The sequence below is a fragment of the Puma concolor genome, chromosome C1 (assembly GCF_028749965.1).
Source record: "Puma concolor isolate L17-30 chromosome C1, mPumCon1.1.hap2, whole genome shotgun sequence".
NCBI classification, from domain to species: domain Eukaryota; kingdom Metazoa; phylum Chordata; class Mammalia; order Carnivora; family Felidae; genus Puma; species Puma concolor.
In genome coordinates, this window is record NC_141674.1 from 199,594,465 (window position 1) to 199,609,015 (window position 14,551).

Sequence of the window (14,551 nt, forward strand, 5' to 3'; positions counted from 1 at the left end):
AGAAAACTCAGATCTCTGGGATTGAATACAGAGATTTAGGAATGTTAAATTCTGGTTAAGATATATATTTTTTATTTTTAATTTCCTTAAAAGAAAAATGCCTTATAAAAACAAAAATTATTGTACATACTTATAAATGGTAATGCTAACATAAGAAAATAATTTTGGGAGTGGTGCAAATGTTCTATATCTCTATTTTGGTGGTGGTTATATGCTGGTTTATCTTTGTCAAAACTTACACAATTCTATATTTAAAATGTGTTCATTTTATTGTATGTAAATTGTACCTCAGTAAATTTGATTTTAAAAAATGATGGAAACTCTAAAATATAGACTGCAAAACAGTGAATTTTCTTAATAAATATGACATCCTATTATTTACAGATGACTATTCACTGTGTTCAATGGTTAAAGCTTAAGAGAAAGAAATAGCATTCTCATATTTGAAATTTTTTTCTTAGCCTTGATTCAGTAGTTCCTTTCAAATATTTTAAGTTAAAGAAATATTAGCTATGCTCAATGATTCCTAAAGATACTATGAACAAAGATGTTTATTGTAGTCATATCTATAGTAAAAAAACAGTGCAAACAATCTTATTGGTGAATGTTTAAATATGGCTGATCATGCAACTAGAAAGTCTTTAAAAATCATGCATAAGAAAATGCTCACATCATAAAGTTAATAAAATGTTAAAAAATAAGAACATTTATATAGTAAAAGGTCATAGCTATTAAATATATGCAAATAAAAATGATGCACACCAAAATATATACATAATTTGCATGATGTGATTTTTTTCTACATTTTTTCCTTATTGCATTTTTTTTTTTTTTTACAAAGGATATATATTTTTGTTAAGATAAAATTACTTGTTTCCAGGGTGTCTGGGTGGCTCAGTCAGTTAAGCATCTGACTTCAGCTCAGGTCATGTATGATCTCATGGTTTATGGAGTTGAGCCCCATGTGGGGCTCTGTGCTGACAACTCAGAGCCTGGAACCTGCTTCAGATTCTGTGTCTCCCTGTCTCTCTGCCCCTCCCTGCTTGTGCTCTGTCTCTGTCTTTCTCTCGCTCTCTCAAAAACAAATAAAACATTAAAAAATTTAAAAAATTACTTGTTTCCATCTGTAAATAACTTTTAAGAATGCAGTCAGTTATAAATATGAAGGGATAGTGTCAGCCTATCACAGCCTCAGGAACTCTAACTTCCCAAATGACTAAAATGTGTGAAGACCAATATATATAAGAAGGCTTAAAGGTTGAGGAATTTTGTGCACTGAGTTGATAGTTATAACAATTAATCTCTAATACTCCATTCTACTCTAACAGTTTGTGTTCTTTATCCTTGGCATCTCTATTAAAATAAACTCATGGTTTACTGGTAACTTCTTTATGAAATTATATTCTGCTATTTAACCTAATTTATAAATGAACACGGTGCATGTTTTTCTAAGTTACTTTGAAGACCAAGTTTGTTTATATTTTGATATGTGATAAGTGGCTTTTGGTAAAAAAGGAATAAATTTCAACACAACATGATGAAATACTTTCTTTTAATTGTATAATCCCAACTACATGAATAAAGTTAATTCCTTATATTCTGTACTGAATAATTTTACACTGTTCATAAACATGCATTCTAGTTTTAGATATGGGGCTTTCAGTACCTTTCTCTAAGCTTCTGGTCTTAGCATTTGGCAGTGTCATGGCAGACTCTGTCACCTCTCTGATTGCCTGATCAACTTGTATTATGAAATAATACATGCAAATTGTTTAGACCAGTGGCTGTCATATAGTAGAAGATCAGTGAGGCATAAATGCTAATTATAATTATTTTAAATTATTATCATGATCAGGATGTCATTCTTGGGTGTTGAAAAGGAAAATACAATAAAAGAGAACTGGAAGTGAAAAATTTTCCTTAATGTCAGTGAGCCATAATTGCTGCCTTCCCTCCTGCCCCTCCCCCATCCCTCCCCCAAACCCCCACTTACACTTCCCAGATGGGGCTCTAACTTTTAGCACCATCAGGGAGAACAGGCAGTCTGGATACTCAAGTGTTTTGAAGTCTTTTTAGTGGTTTCATGTAGAACTATGTTATTCAATATTCTGTTTTTAGGTTATTGTCCAAGCTGCTTTGGAGATTTTCTCCTTTGTCTGAAACTGGTACTGAGTAGAAAGAATTATATCAGGAAAGAATCTAAATGCCAGCTATGTGCTTCCTTGCCTTAAGAATTCTTTGAGAGCCTTGACTCATCCAGATATTTTTGTGTTCATCTTTTCTCTGTTATAAATCTAGTGTTATAATTTAGAACACTTAGTTATTTCTTTTAGTTATGAGTTAATGATTGTAACTGTATGAATTTATTTGCAGTCATTTTCCTGTTTAAAAATATAAGGAGAAATTATGTATATGTAAATATGTATATGTATATGGAAAGATGTATAAAAGAAAGAGACTTTCCCTGTCACTTTTATTTTTCCCCCAGGTGGTTTTTTTAGGACTGTTCTCTTTATGTCCAGGAGAGTTTGGAGACTAATGTTACAACTACATTGGAAAATTACCCAATTATTTTCCTTTCTGTTTTTTTTTTCAACTTGAGAAGCATGAAGAATAATATTTTGTTAATACAATATTCTTCTAAAAATCTGTTATTCATTACCCAATTCCACAAAGGATATTTTGTCATTGTTTACCATTCACTCCTTTGACCCTCTTCAACTTTATTCATATACACATGAAATCTCATGACAGGAATTTGGAAATAATGTAACTGGAGATTGGCTATTATGCTCTCTAACTGGCTTATCATGCCATTTAACTGACATTGTAGTAATCACACCCTGAATTTTGGGGAAATGAATTTGACACTTGACTTAAAACATTTTGGTAATGGGGCACCTGGGTGGCTCAGTTGGTAAAGCATCCGACTTTGGCCTAGGTCATGATCTCATGGCTTGTGAGTGCAAGCCCCACGTCGGGCTCTGTGCTGACAGCTCAGAGCCTGGAGCCTGCTTCTGATTCTGGGTCCCTCTCTCACTCTGCCCCTCCGCCACTTGTGCTCTAAGAATAAATGAAACATTAAAAAAAAATTAAAAGAACACTTTGGTATTATTTCAATATTACTAGTACAATACTTTAAAAAACACATGTATCATTATGACTTTGGCTTTCATATTTTGATTAAAATTGTATTTATCATTGCAAGACAGTATAGATACTAAGAATAAATTGTGTTATCTTGTAGTTGTTCCTAACCGTGAAAAAGAAAATGCACTGGAAGGTCCTACTCAGAAAGGTCTTCGTGAAGCCAGGGAGAAAAACAAAAGTAACACAAAGATAAAAGATAATACAAAGGTATGGCTTTTTGTTGTTATTTCCATTAAATCATACTTAACTCTCAGATCTTCAGATCCATGAACTCATATGGTATCATTATTTTACTGGAAGAGGAATTTAGAGGTTATGTATATCAAGCCCCAAAGTTCTTAAATGTTACTAATATGTCAGGGACATATGCTTACTGGTGGCAGAGACAACTCAGTGAATGCTGCCACGCACCCCAATATAATCACAGGCATGTGTGCTTACCTAGTCAGTTTTCTGCTTACTCTGTCCAAAGAAATAACTCCCACATAGTCCCTTATTTCTTCCCTAATGGTATAACTTTAAACTTTACTTAGTCTTCTTTAAAAGTAGAATGTAAAGAATTATGCCCCATTTAGGAATCTCCTTAGATCTGAGTGCCTTTGCTTTACAATTGGGCTGATAGTGAAAAACTTCTGTAATGATTGAAGAAAAATGGCACTTGTCAAGATGAGCACTGGGTGTTATGGGTAAGTGGTAAATCACTAAATTCTATTCCTGAAACCATTAGTACGCTATATGTTCACTAACCTGTATTTAAATGAAAAAAAATAATAATAAATGGAAAAAAGTATCTGGTCAAAGAGATCTAAAATGAGGAAGAGAGAAAAGTACATAAAACCTGTAAGGAGTTTAATTTCTTGTCATGAAAATTGCATGAAATTCTGGCTGACGTAATGAATTTTCTTACAAAGTACATAATTGTTACCTTTGAGTTCTAAAATATATGACAACTTCCCATTGGGATGGACCTTCCCTTTTTGCCATCATAAAGCTTTCCCACTCCTCTACCTGCCTTTGAATCTCTGCCAAATGCAAGCAGTGGTGGTGGATGACTCTCTTGCTGTCGATAAGTAGTTATTCTTCTCATTTGGGTGACCTTTGTTTATCTCTACAGAGATTGTTAGGTCTAGGTTCATATAAAGCACCTGAATAAAGAAAAATAAATTAGGATTAAGGATTTTCAGTATGATGGTGGTGCTTGTCATCAGGAACATTTACGTCTTTTTTTTTCCTTTCATTTATTTTTTTAAATTTACATCCGAGTTAGTTAGCATATAGTGCAATAATGATTCCAGTACAATCCAGTGATTCATCCCCTACATGTAACAGACACCCAGTGCTCATCCCAATGAGCATCCCAAGGGCACTCCTTAATGCCCTTGCCTATTTAGCCCATCCCCAAACCCACAACCTCTCCTGCAACCCTCAGTTTGTTCTCTATATTTAGAGTCTCTTAGGTTTTGTCCCCTTTCCTGTGTTTATATTGTTTCCCTTACCTTATGTTCATCTCTTTTGTATCTTAAATTCCACATATGAGTGAAGTCATATGATATTTGCCTTTCTCTGACTAATTTTTCTTAGCATAATACACTCTAGTTCCATCCATGTAGTTGTAAATGGCAAGGTTTCATTCTTTTTGATTGCCAAGTAATACTCCATTGTATATATATGCACATCTTCTTTATCCATTCATCTATCAGTGGACATTTGGGCTCTTTCCATAATTTGACTATTGTCGAGAGCACTGCTATAAACATTGGGGTGCATATGCCCTTTCAAAACAGTACACTTGTATCCTTTGGATAAATACCTAGTAGTGCAATTGCTGGGTCATAGGGTAGTTCTATTTTTAGTTTTTTGAGGAACCTCCATACTGTTTTCCAGAGTGACTGCACTTGTTTGCATTCCCACCCGCAGTGCAAAGGGTTCCCCTTTCTCCACATCCTCGCCAACATCTGTTGTTAATGTTAGTCATTCTGACAGGTGTGAGGTGGTATCTCATTGTGGTTTTGATTTGTATTTCCCTGATGATGAGTGATGTTGAGCATTTTTTCATGTGTCTGTTAGCATGTGGATGTCTTCTTTGGAGAAGTGTCTACTCATGTCTCTTGCCCATTTCTTCAGTGGATTATTTGTTTTTTGAGTATTGAGTTTGATAAGTTCTCTATAGATTTTGGATACTAACCCTTTATCTGATATGTCACTTGCAAATATTTTCTCCCATTCCTTTGGTTTCCTTTTTTTTTTTTTTTTTTTTTTTTTTTTTTTGCTGATTGTTTCCTTCGCTGTGTAGAAGCTTTTTATCTTGATGAAGTCCCAATAGTTTATTTTTTCTTTTGTTTCCCTTGCCTCCGGAGACATGTTGAGTAAGAAGTTGCTGTGGCTGAGGTCAAAGAGGTTTTTGCCTGCTTTCTTTAGCATTTTGATGGCTTTCTGTATTACATTTAGATCTTTCATCCATTTTGAGTTTATTTTTGTGTATGGTGTAAGAAAGTGGTCCAGGCACATTTTTCTGCATGTTGCTGTCCAGTTTTCCCAGCACCATTTGCTGAAGAGACTGTCTTTATTCCGTTGGATATTCTTGCCTACTTTGTCAAAGATTAGTTGGCCTTACGTTTCTGGGTCCATTTCTAGATTCTCTATTCTGTTCCATTGATCTAAGTATCTATGCCAGTACCATACTTTCTTGATGATTACAGCTTTGTAATACAGCTTGAAGTCCAAGATTGTGATGCCTCCAGCTTTGGTTTTCTTTTTCAGGATAGCTTTGGCTATTTGGGGGTATTTTCTGGTTCCATACAAATTTTAGGATTGTTTATTCTAGCTCTGTGAAGAATGCTGGTGATATTCTGATAGAGGTTGCATTAAATATATCGATTGCTGGGGCGCCTGGGTGGCGCAGTCGGTTAAGCGTCCGACTTCAGCCAGGTCACGATCTCGCGGTCCGTGAGTTTGAGCCCCGCGTCGGGCTCTGGGCTGATGGCTCAGAGCCTGGAGCCTGTTTCTGATTCTGTGTCTCCCTCTCTCTCTGCCCCTCCCCCGTTCATGCTCTGTCTCTCTCTGTCCCAAAAATAAATAAACGTTGGAAAAAAAAATTTAAATATATCGATTGCTTTGGGTAGTATTGACATTTTAACAATATTTATTCTTCCAATTCATGAGAATGGAATATTTTTCCTTTTTTGTGTGTGTGTCTTCAGTTTCTTTAATAGGCTTTCTCTAGTCTTCAGTGTATAGATTTGTCACCTCTTTAATTAGGTTTATTCCTAGGTATTTTATGGTTTTTGGTGCAATCGTAAATGGGATCTAATCCTTGATTTCTCTTTCTGTTGCTTCATTATTGGTGTATAGAAGTGCAACTGATTTCTGTGCATTGATTTTATATCCTGTGACTTTGCTGAATTCATGGATAAGGGAACATTTTCTTTTTTTAAAAAAAAATTTTAATGTTTATTTATTTCTGAGACACAGAGAAACAGAGCATGAGTGGGGAGGGGCAGAGAGAGAGGGAGACAGAATCGGAAGCAGGCTGCAGGCTCTGAGCTGTCAGCACAGAGCCTGACACGGGGCTCGAACTCACAAACCATGAGGTCATGACCTGAGCCGAAGTCAGTCGCTCAACTGACTGAGCCACCCAGTGCCCCAACATTTTCATCTTCTAATGGCATAGGCATTCTCTTTAAGGTTGTAGTTATATTTAAAAATGATTTGTTGATTCATTCACTAAGTGCTATGGCTTGTAAGACTACATTAGCAGGGTTGACTTTTTGTATGAGAAAAAGCTACTAAAATATAGTACAAATACATTAAATATTTATGCATAGTATATTCTTTTTAAGTGCATTAAAATTTTTAACATAATACCTACAACATGATAGAAAATTTGGGTCTTACAAAAATGCTAAAGTGCAAAATAAGTGAATTCCTTTTTACTAGTATTTCTCTTAATTTTTTCCCTATAAGTTTGTACCCTTTCTTTGATCAACATCTCCCCAATATCCCTACTTGCAGCCCCAAAGACCATTCTACTCTTTGCTTCTATGAGTTTTTTATTTTTTAGCTTCACACATATAAATTATATCATACAGTATTTTTTTTCTGTCTGATTTATTTCACTTAGCATGATTTTCTCAAGACCCATCTATGTTGTGACAAATGGCAGACTGTCCTCTTCTCTTATATCTGAATGCTAATCCATTGCGTGTGTGTGTGTGTGAGTGTGTGGGTGTGTGTGTACACCACATCTTGTTTATTCATTAATCTATTGACAGAGGCCTAGGTTGTTTTCATACATTACCTATTATGAAAAATGCTGTAATGAACAGGGAGTGCAGATATCTTTTCAAGATCTTGTTTTCATTTCCTTTTGGTATATGTCAGAAGTAGAGTTGTTGCTTCATATGGTAGCTCTATTTTTATTTTATTTTTAAAATTTTTATGTTTATTTCTGAGACAGAGACAGAGCATGAGTAGGGGAGGGGCAGAGAGAGAGGGAGACACAGAAGCAGATGCAGGTTCCAGGCTCTGAGCCCGATGTGGGGCTCGAATTCACAAACCATGAGATCATGACCTGGGCCGAGGTTGGTCACTTAACCGACTGAGCCACCCAGGCGCCCCTATTTGTATTTTTTTGAAGAAATTTTCATCCTATTTTTCATAGTGGCTGCACCAGTTTACATTCTCATCCACAGTGCACAAGTGTTCCCTTTTCTCCAAATCCTTACTAACAATTATTGTCTGTTGTCTTCTTGGTGATAGCCATTGTAACAAGTAGGAGATGGTATTGCATTGTGGTTTTGATCTTCATTTTCCTGGTGATTAATGATGTTGAGAATCTTTTCATGTACCTGTTGGCTATTTGTATGTGTTCTTTAGAAAAATATATATTCCATACATTTGCCCACATTTTAATTGAGTTATTTATTTATTTTTGTAACTGAGCTGTATGAGTTCTTCATATATTTAGATATTTACCCTTTATCAGTTATGTGGCTTGTGAATATTTTCTTCCATTCCACAGGTTGCCTTTTCATTTTGTTGATTGTATTTTGCTGTTCAGAGGCTTTTTAATGTAGTCTCACTTGATTTTGCTTTTGTTTCTTGTGCTTTTGATGTCATATCAAAAAAATCATTGGCAAGACCAATGTTAAGAAGCTTTTTCTTATGTTTTCTCTGGGAGTTTCATGGTTTCAGGTCTGAAGTTTAATCAATTTTGAGTTAGTTTTTATGAATAGTGTCAGATGAGTATACAGTTTAATTTCCTGTATGTGGTTATCCAGTTTTCCTAAAACCATTTATTAAAGAGACTTTTTTTTCCCCATTGAATATTCTTGGGTTCCTTGTAAAATGCTAGTTGATTGCATATATGGGAGTTTATTTCTAGGCTCTCTATTCTGTTCCTTTAGTCTATGTGTCTATTTTTATGTCAGTACTATACTGTTTTGATTACTGTAGCTTTGTAGTATGCTTTGAAATCAAAAGTGTGATACCTTCAGCTTTGTTCTTTTATTCTTGGGATTGCTGTGGCTATTTGCGTCATTGCAGTTTTATACAAATTTTAGGATTTTTTTTCTATTTCTGTGAAAAATGCTGTTAGAATTTTGATAGAGGTTATATTGAATCTATAGATGGCTTTGGGTAGTATGGGCATTTTAACAATATTAATTCTTCTCAGTACTTGGGAACAAATATCTGTGTCTTCCTTAGTTTCTTTCATCAATGTTTTGTAGTTTTCATTGTACAGATCTTTCACTTCCTTGATTAAATTTATTCCTAAGTATTTTATTTTTTGTTATGCTATTGTGAATGGGATTGCATTCTTTATTTCTTTTTTATTCATTTTATTGTTTGTGTATAGAGACACAATTGACTTTTTGTATTTTGATTTTATATTCTGAATCTTTACTGAACTTGTTGATTAGTTCTAACTGTTTTTCATTGAGTCTTTTGGGTTTATATATAAATAAGATCATTTCACCTGCAAATAAGGTAATTTTATTTTTTTTTCCTATTTGGATGCTTTTCAATTCTCATTTACTTTTGGCTTTGGGGGCAATGTCATCTTTTCAATATGAAAGAAAGGAGCAAGCTCAACACAAAAATAGAAATTTGAATTGCAGAATAGGATTAAACCAAGGGCGGGTTGTGGGGGGGAGGCAAAAGCAAAAGGAAGAAATGAGATGTTGCCAAGAGACAGAGGGTCTCTGTCTCTTTACCTTTAGTAAATGAGTCAAATATTTAGATGGCAGTACACATCTTTTTTTTTTAAGGTTTATTTATTTTGAGAAAGACAGAGAGAATACAAGTGGGGGGGCAGAGAGAGAAAGAGACAGAAAATCTCAAGTAGGGTTGAGATGCAGAGTTGGAACTCAGGAAACTGTGAAATCATGACCTGAGCTGAAACCAAGAATTGTACACTTAACCAACTGAGCCATTCAGGCGCCCCACATATATATACAGCAGGGCTGGTATTCTGGGGGGAGTAAGAAAAGTTCAGGATGTGGAAGGACTTTCTAGAAGCTTGGGGACTAAAGCTAGTCTCTTTCCACTCTTGACACCTTTCTCTGATCAGTGAAAGAAGGAATCCATTTGGTGCTTTTTATTTCTTGATCTTGCCTGATTGCTCTAGCTAAGACCACCAGTACTATGTTGAATAAGAGTGATGAGAGTGGGCAGCCTTGCCTGGTTCCTGATATTAGAAGAAAACCTTCAACTTTTCACAATTTAGTCTGATGTTAGCTGTGGGTTTCTTGTGTATGGCTTTTATTATGTGGAGGTATATTTTTTCTCTAACCAATTTATTGATTTTTTTTTCATGAAAGGATGTTGAGCCTTGTTAAGTGCTTTTCTTACATCTTTTGAGATCATCATATGATTTTTATCCTTCATTTTTTGTTTCTTTTCTTTCTATAATTTATTTATTTTTTATAATTTACATCCAAGTTAGTTAGCACATGGTGCAACAATGATTTCAGGATGAGATTCCTTAAGCCTCTTACCCATTTAGCCCATCCCCCGTCCCACGAACCCTCCAACAACCCTGTTTGTTCTCTGTATTTAAGAGTCTCTTATGTTTTGCCTCCCTCTCTGATTTTATATTATTTTTGCTTCCCTTTTGTTCATCTGTTTTATATCTTAAAGTCCTCATATGAGTGAAGTCATATGATTTTTGTCTTTCTCTGACTAATTTTGCTCAGCATAATACCCTCTAGTTCCATCCATGTGGTTGCAAATGGCAAGATTTCATTCTTTTTGATTGCTGAGTAATACCCCATTGTATATACATATACCACATCTTCTTTATCCATTCATCCATTGATGGACATTTGGGCTCTTTCCATACTTTGGCTATTGTTGATAGTGCTGCTATAAACATTGGGGTGCATGTGTCCCTTCAAAACAACATACCTGTATCCCTTGGATAAATACCTAGTAGTGCAATTGCTGGGTCATAGGGTAGTTCTACTTTTAATTTCTTGAGGAAGCTCCATACTGTTTTCCAAGGGGCTGCACCAGTTTGCATTCCCACCAGTAGTGCAAAAGAGATACTCTTTCTCCTCATCCTTGCCAACATCTGTTGTTGCCTGAGTTGTTAATGTTAGTCATTCTAACAGGCGTGAGGTGGTATCTCATTGTGGTTTTGATTTGTATTTCCCTGATGATGAGTGATGTTGAGCATTTTTTCATGTGTCTGTTAGCCATCTGGATGTCTTCTTTGGAAAAGTGTCTATTCATGTCTTTTGCCCATTTCTTCAATGGATTATTTGTTTTTTGGGTGTGGAGTTTGATAAGTTCTCTATAGATTTTGGATACTAACCCTTTATCTGATATGTCACTTGCAAATATTTTCTCCCATTCCTTTGGTTTCCTTTTAGTTTTGCTGATTGTTTCATTTGCTGTGAAGAAGCTTATTATTTTGATGAGGTTCTAATAGTTCATTTTGGCTTTGGTTTCCCTGGCCTCCAGAGATGTGTTGAGTAAGAGGTTGCTGTGACTGAGGGCAAAGAGGGTTTTGCCTATTTCTCCTTGAGGATTTTGATGGTTTTCTGTCTTACATTTAGGTCTTTCATCCATTGTGAATTTACTTTTGTGTATGGTGTAAGAAAGTTTTCCAGGGTTCATTCTTCTGCATGTTGCTGTCCAGTTTTCCCAGCACCATTTGCTGAAGAGACTTTCTTTATTCCATTGGGTATCTTTCCTGCTTTGTCAAAGATTAGCTGGCTATATGTTTGTGGGTCCATTTCTGGGTTCTCTATTCTGTTCCATTGATCTGAGTGTCTGTTTTTGTGGCGTATTGTCTTGATGATTACAGCTTTGTAATAAATCTTGAAATCTGGGATTGTGTTGCTTCCAGCTTTGGTTTTCTTTTGCAAGATTGCTATGGCTATTCAGGGTCTTTTCTGGTTTCATACAAATTTTAGGATTATTTGTTCTAGCTCTGTGAAGAATGCTGGTATTATTTTGGTAGGTATTCCATTGTATACGTAGATTGCTTTGGGTAGTATTGACATTTTAATAGTATTTTTTCTTCCTATCCAGGAGCATGGAGTATTTTTCCATTTTTTTGTGTCTTCTTCAATTTCTTTCATAAGCTTTCTATAGTTTTCAGTGTATAGATTTTTTACCTCTTTGGTTAGATTTATTCCTAGGTATTTTATGGTTTTTGGTGCAATTATAAATGGGATCTGTTTCTTGATTTCTCTTTCTGTTGCTTCATTACTGGTGTATAGGAATGCAACCAATTTCTATGCATTGATTTTATATCCTGCAACTTTGCTGAATTCATGGATCAGTTCCAGCAGTTTTTTGGTGTAATCTTTTGGGTTTTCCATATAGAGTATCATGTCATCTACAAAGAGTGTAAGTTTGACCTCCTCTTGGCTGATTTGGATACCTTTTATTTCTTTGTGTTGTCTGATTACTGAGGCTAAGACTTCTAATACTATGTTGAATAACAGTGGTGAGGGTGGACATCCCTGTTTTGTTCCTGACCGTAAGGGGAAATCTCTCAGTTTTTCCCCATTGAGGATGATATTAGCAGTGGGTCTTTCATATATGGCTTTTATGATCTCGAAGTATGATCCTTCTATCCCTACTTTCTTGAGGGATATTTATCAAGAAAGAGTGCTGTATTTTGTCAAAATACTTTCTCTGAATCTATTGAGAGGATCATGTGGTTCTTGTCCTTTCTTTTATTGATGCAATGTATCACATTGATTATTTTGCAGATATTGAACCAGACCTGTATCCCAAGTATAAATCCCACTTGGTCATGGTGAATAATTTTTTTTTTTTTTAATTTTTTTTTAACGTTTATTTATTTTTTTGGGACAGAGAGAGACAGAGCATGAACGGGGGAGGGGCAGAGAGAGAGGGAGACACAGAATCAGAAACAGGCTCCAGGCTCTGAGCCATCAGCCCAGAGCCCGACGCGGGGCTCGAACTCCCGGACCGGGAGATCGTGACCTGGCTGAAGTCGGACGCTTAACCGACTGCACCACCCAGGCGCCCCTAATTTTTTTAATGTATTGTTGGATCTTGCTGGCTAGTATCTTGTTGAGGATTTTTGTGTCCATGTTCATCAGGGAAATTGGTCTATAGTTCTCCTTTTTGTGGGATCTCTGTCTGGTTTTGGAATCAAGGTAATGCTGGCTTCATAGAGTTTGGAAGTTTTCCTTCCATTTCTATGTTTTGGTACAGCTTCAAGAGAATAGGTGTTAAATCTTCTTTAAATGTTTGGTAGAATTCCTCTGGAAAGCCATCTGGTCCTGGACTCTTGTTTTTGGGGAGATTTTTGATTACTACCTCAATTTCTTTACTGGTTATGGATCTGTTCAAATTTCTATTTCTCCCTGTTTCAGTTTTGGTAGTTTATATGTTTCTAGGAATTTGTCCATTTCTTCCAGATTGCCCATTTTATTGGCGTTTAATTGTTCATAATATTCTCTTATTATTATTTGTATTTTTTCTGTGTTGGTTGTGATCTCTCCTCTTTTATTCTTGATTTTATTTGTTTGTTTGGGTCCTTTCCTTTTGGTTTTTGACCAAACTGGCTAGTGGTTTATCAATTTTATTAATTCTTTCAAAGAACCAGCTTCTGGTTTCATTGATCTATTCTACTTTTGTTGTTGTTGTTGTTGTTTTTTTTGTGTGTGTGTTTTTTTTTTTTTTTTTTGGTTTTGATAACATTGATTTCTGCTCTAATCTTTATTATTTCCTATCTTCTGCTGGTTTGGGGTTTTATTTGCTGTTATTTTTCCAGCTATTTAAGGTGTAAAGTCAGGTTGTATATCTGTGACCTTTCTTCCTTCTTAAGGAAGGCCTGGATTGCTATATACTTCCTCTTATGACCGCCTTTGCTCCATCCCAGAGGTTTTGGGTTGTGGTGTTATTATTTTCATTAGCTTCTATGTCCTTTTTAATTTGCTCCTTAACTTTTTGGTTAGCCTTTTCATTCTTTAGTAGAATGGTTTAGTCTCCAAGTATTTGTTATCTTTCCACATTTTTGTCTTGTGGTTGATTTCAAGTTTCATAGCATTGTGGTCTGAAAATATTCATGGTATGATCTCGATCTTTTTGTACTTGTTGAAGGTTGATTTCTGTCGCAGTATGAGATCTATTCTGGAGAGCATTTCATGTGCACTGGAGAAGAATGTGTATTCCACTACTTTAGGATGAAATGTTCTGAATATATCTTTTAAGTCCATCTGGTCCAATGTGTCATTCTAAGCCATTGTTTCCTTGTTGATTTTCTGTTTATATGATCTGTCCATTGTTGTAAGTGGGGTGTTGAAGTCCCCTACTAATATGGTATTAATATCAATGAGTTTCTTTATGTTTGTGATTAATTTGTTTATACATTTGTGTGCTTTCACATTTAGAGCATAAATGTTTACAATTGTTAGATCTTCTTTGTGTATAGACCCCTTAATTATGATATAATTCCAGTCTCCATATCTTGTTACAGTTTTTAAAGTCTACATTGTTTGATATAAGTGTGGCTACTCTGGCTTTCTTTTGGTGACCATTAGCTTGATAGATGGTTCTCCATCCCCTTACTTTCAATCTGAAGGTGTCTTTAGATCTAAAGTGGGTATCTTGTAAATAGCATATAGATGGATCTTATTTTCTTATCCATTCTGTTACCCTATGTCTTTTGATTGGATCATTGAGTCCATTGACATTTAGAGTGAGTGGTGAAGGATATTAATTTATTGCCATTATGTTGCTTGTAGAGTTGAAGTTTCTGGTGGTGTTCTCTGGTCCTTTCTAGTAATTGTTGCTTTTGGTCTTTTTTTCCCCCATCTTTTCTCCCCTTAGAGAGTCCCCCTTAAAAGTGGTCATGAACTCCTTTAATTTTTGTTTGTCTGGGAAGCTTTTAATCTCTCCTTCTATTTTGAAT

At 35.4% G+C, this 14,551-nt stretch overlaps 1 protein-coding gene across 2 annotated transcripts in view; it reads left to right on the plus strand.

Moving 5' to 3' along the window:
* SPAG16 (sperm associated antigen 16) overlaps window positions 1-14,551 on the plus strand; it is a 1,014,588-nt gene that overhangs the window by 58,362 nt on the left and 941,675 nt on the right. For both annotated transcript variants that reach the window (XM_086719555.1, XM_086719554.1), the window contains one exon: window positions 3,248-3,357. In XM_086719555.1, the coding sequence (XP_086575681.1) occupies window positions 3,248-3,357 (110 nt within the window). The remainder of the gene's footprint in view (window positions 1-3,247; window positions 3,358-14,551) is intronic.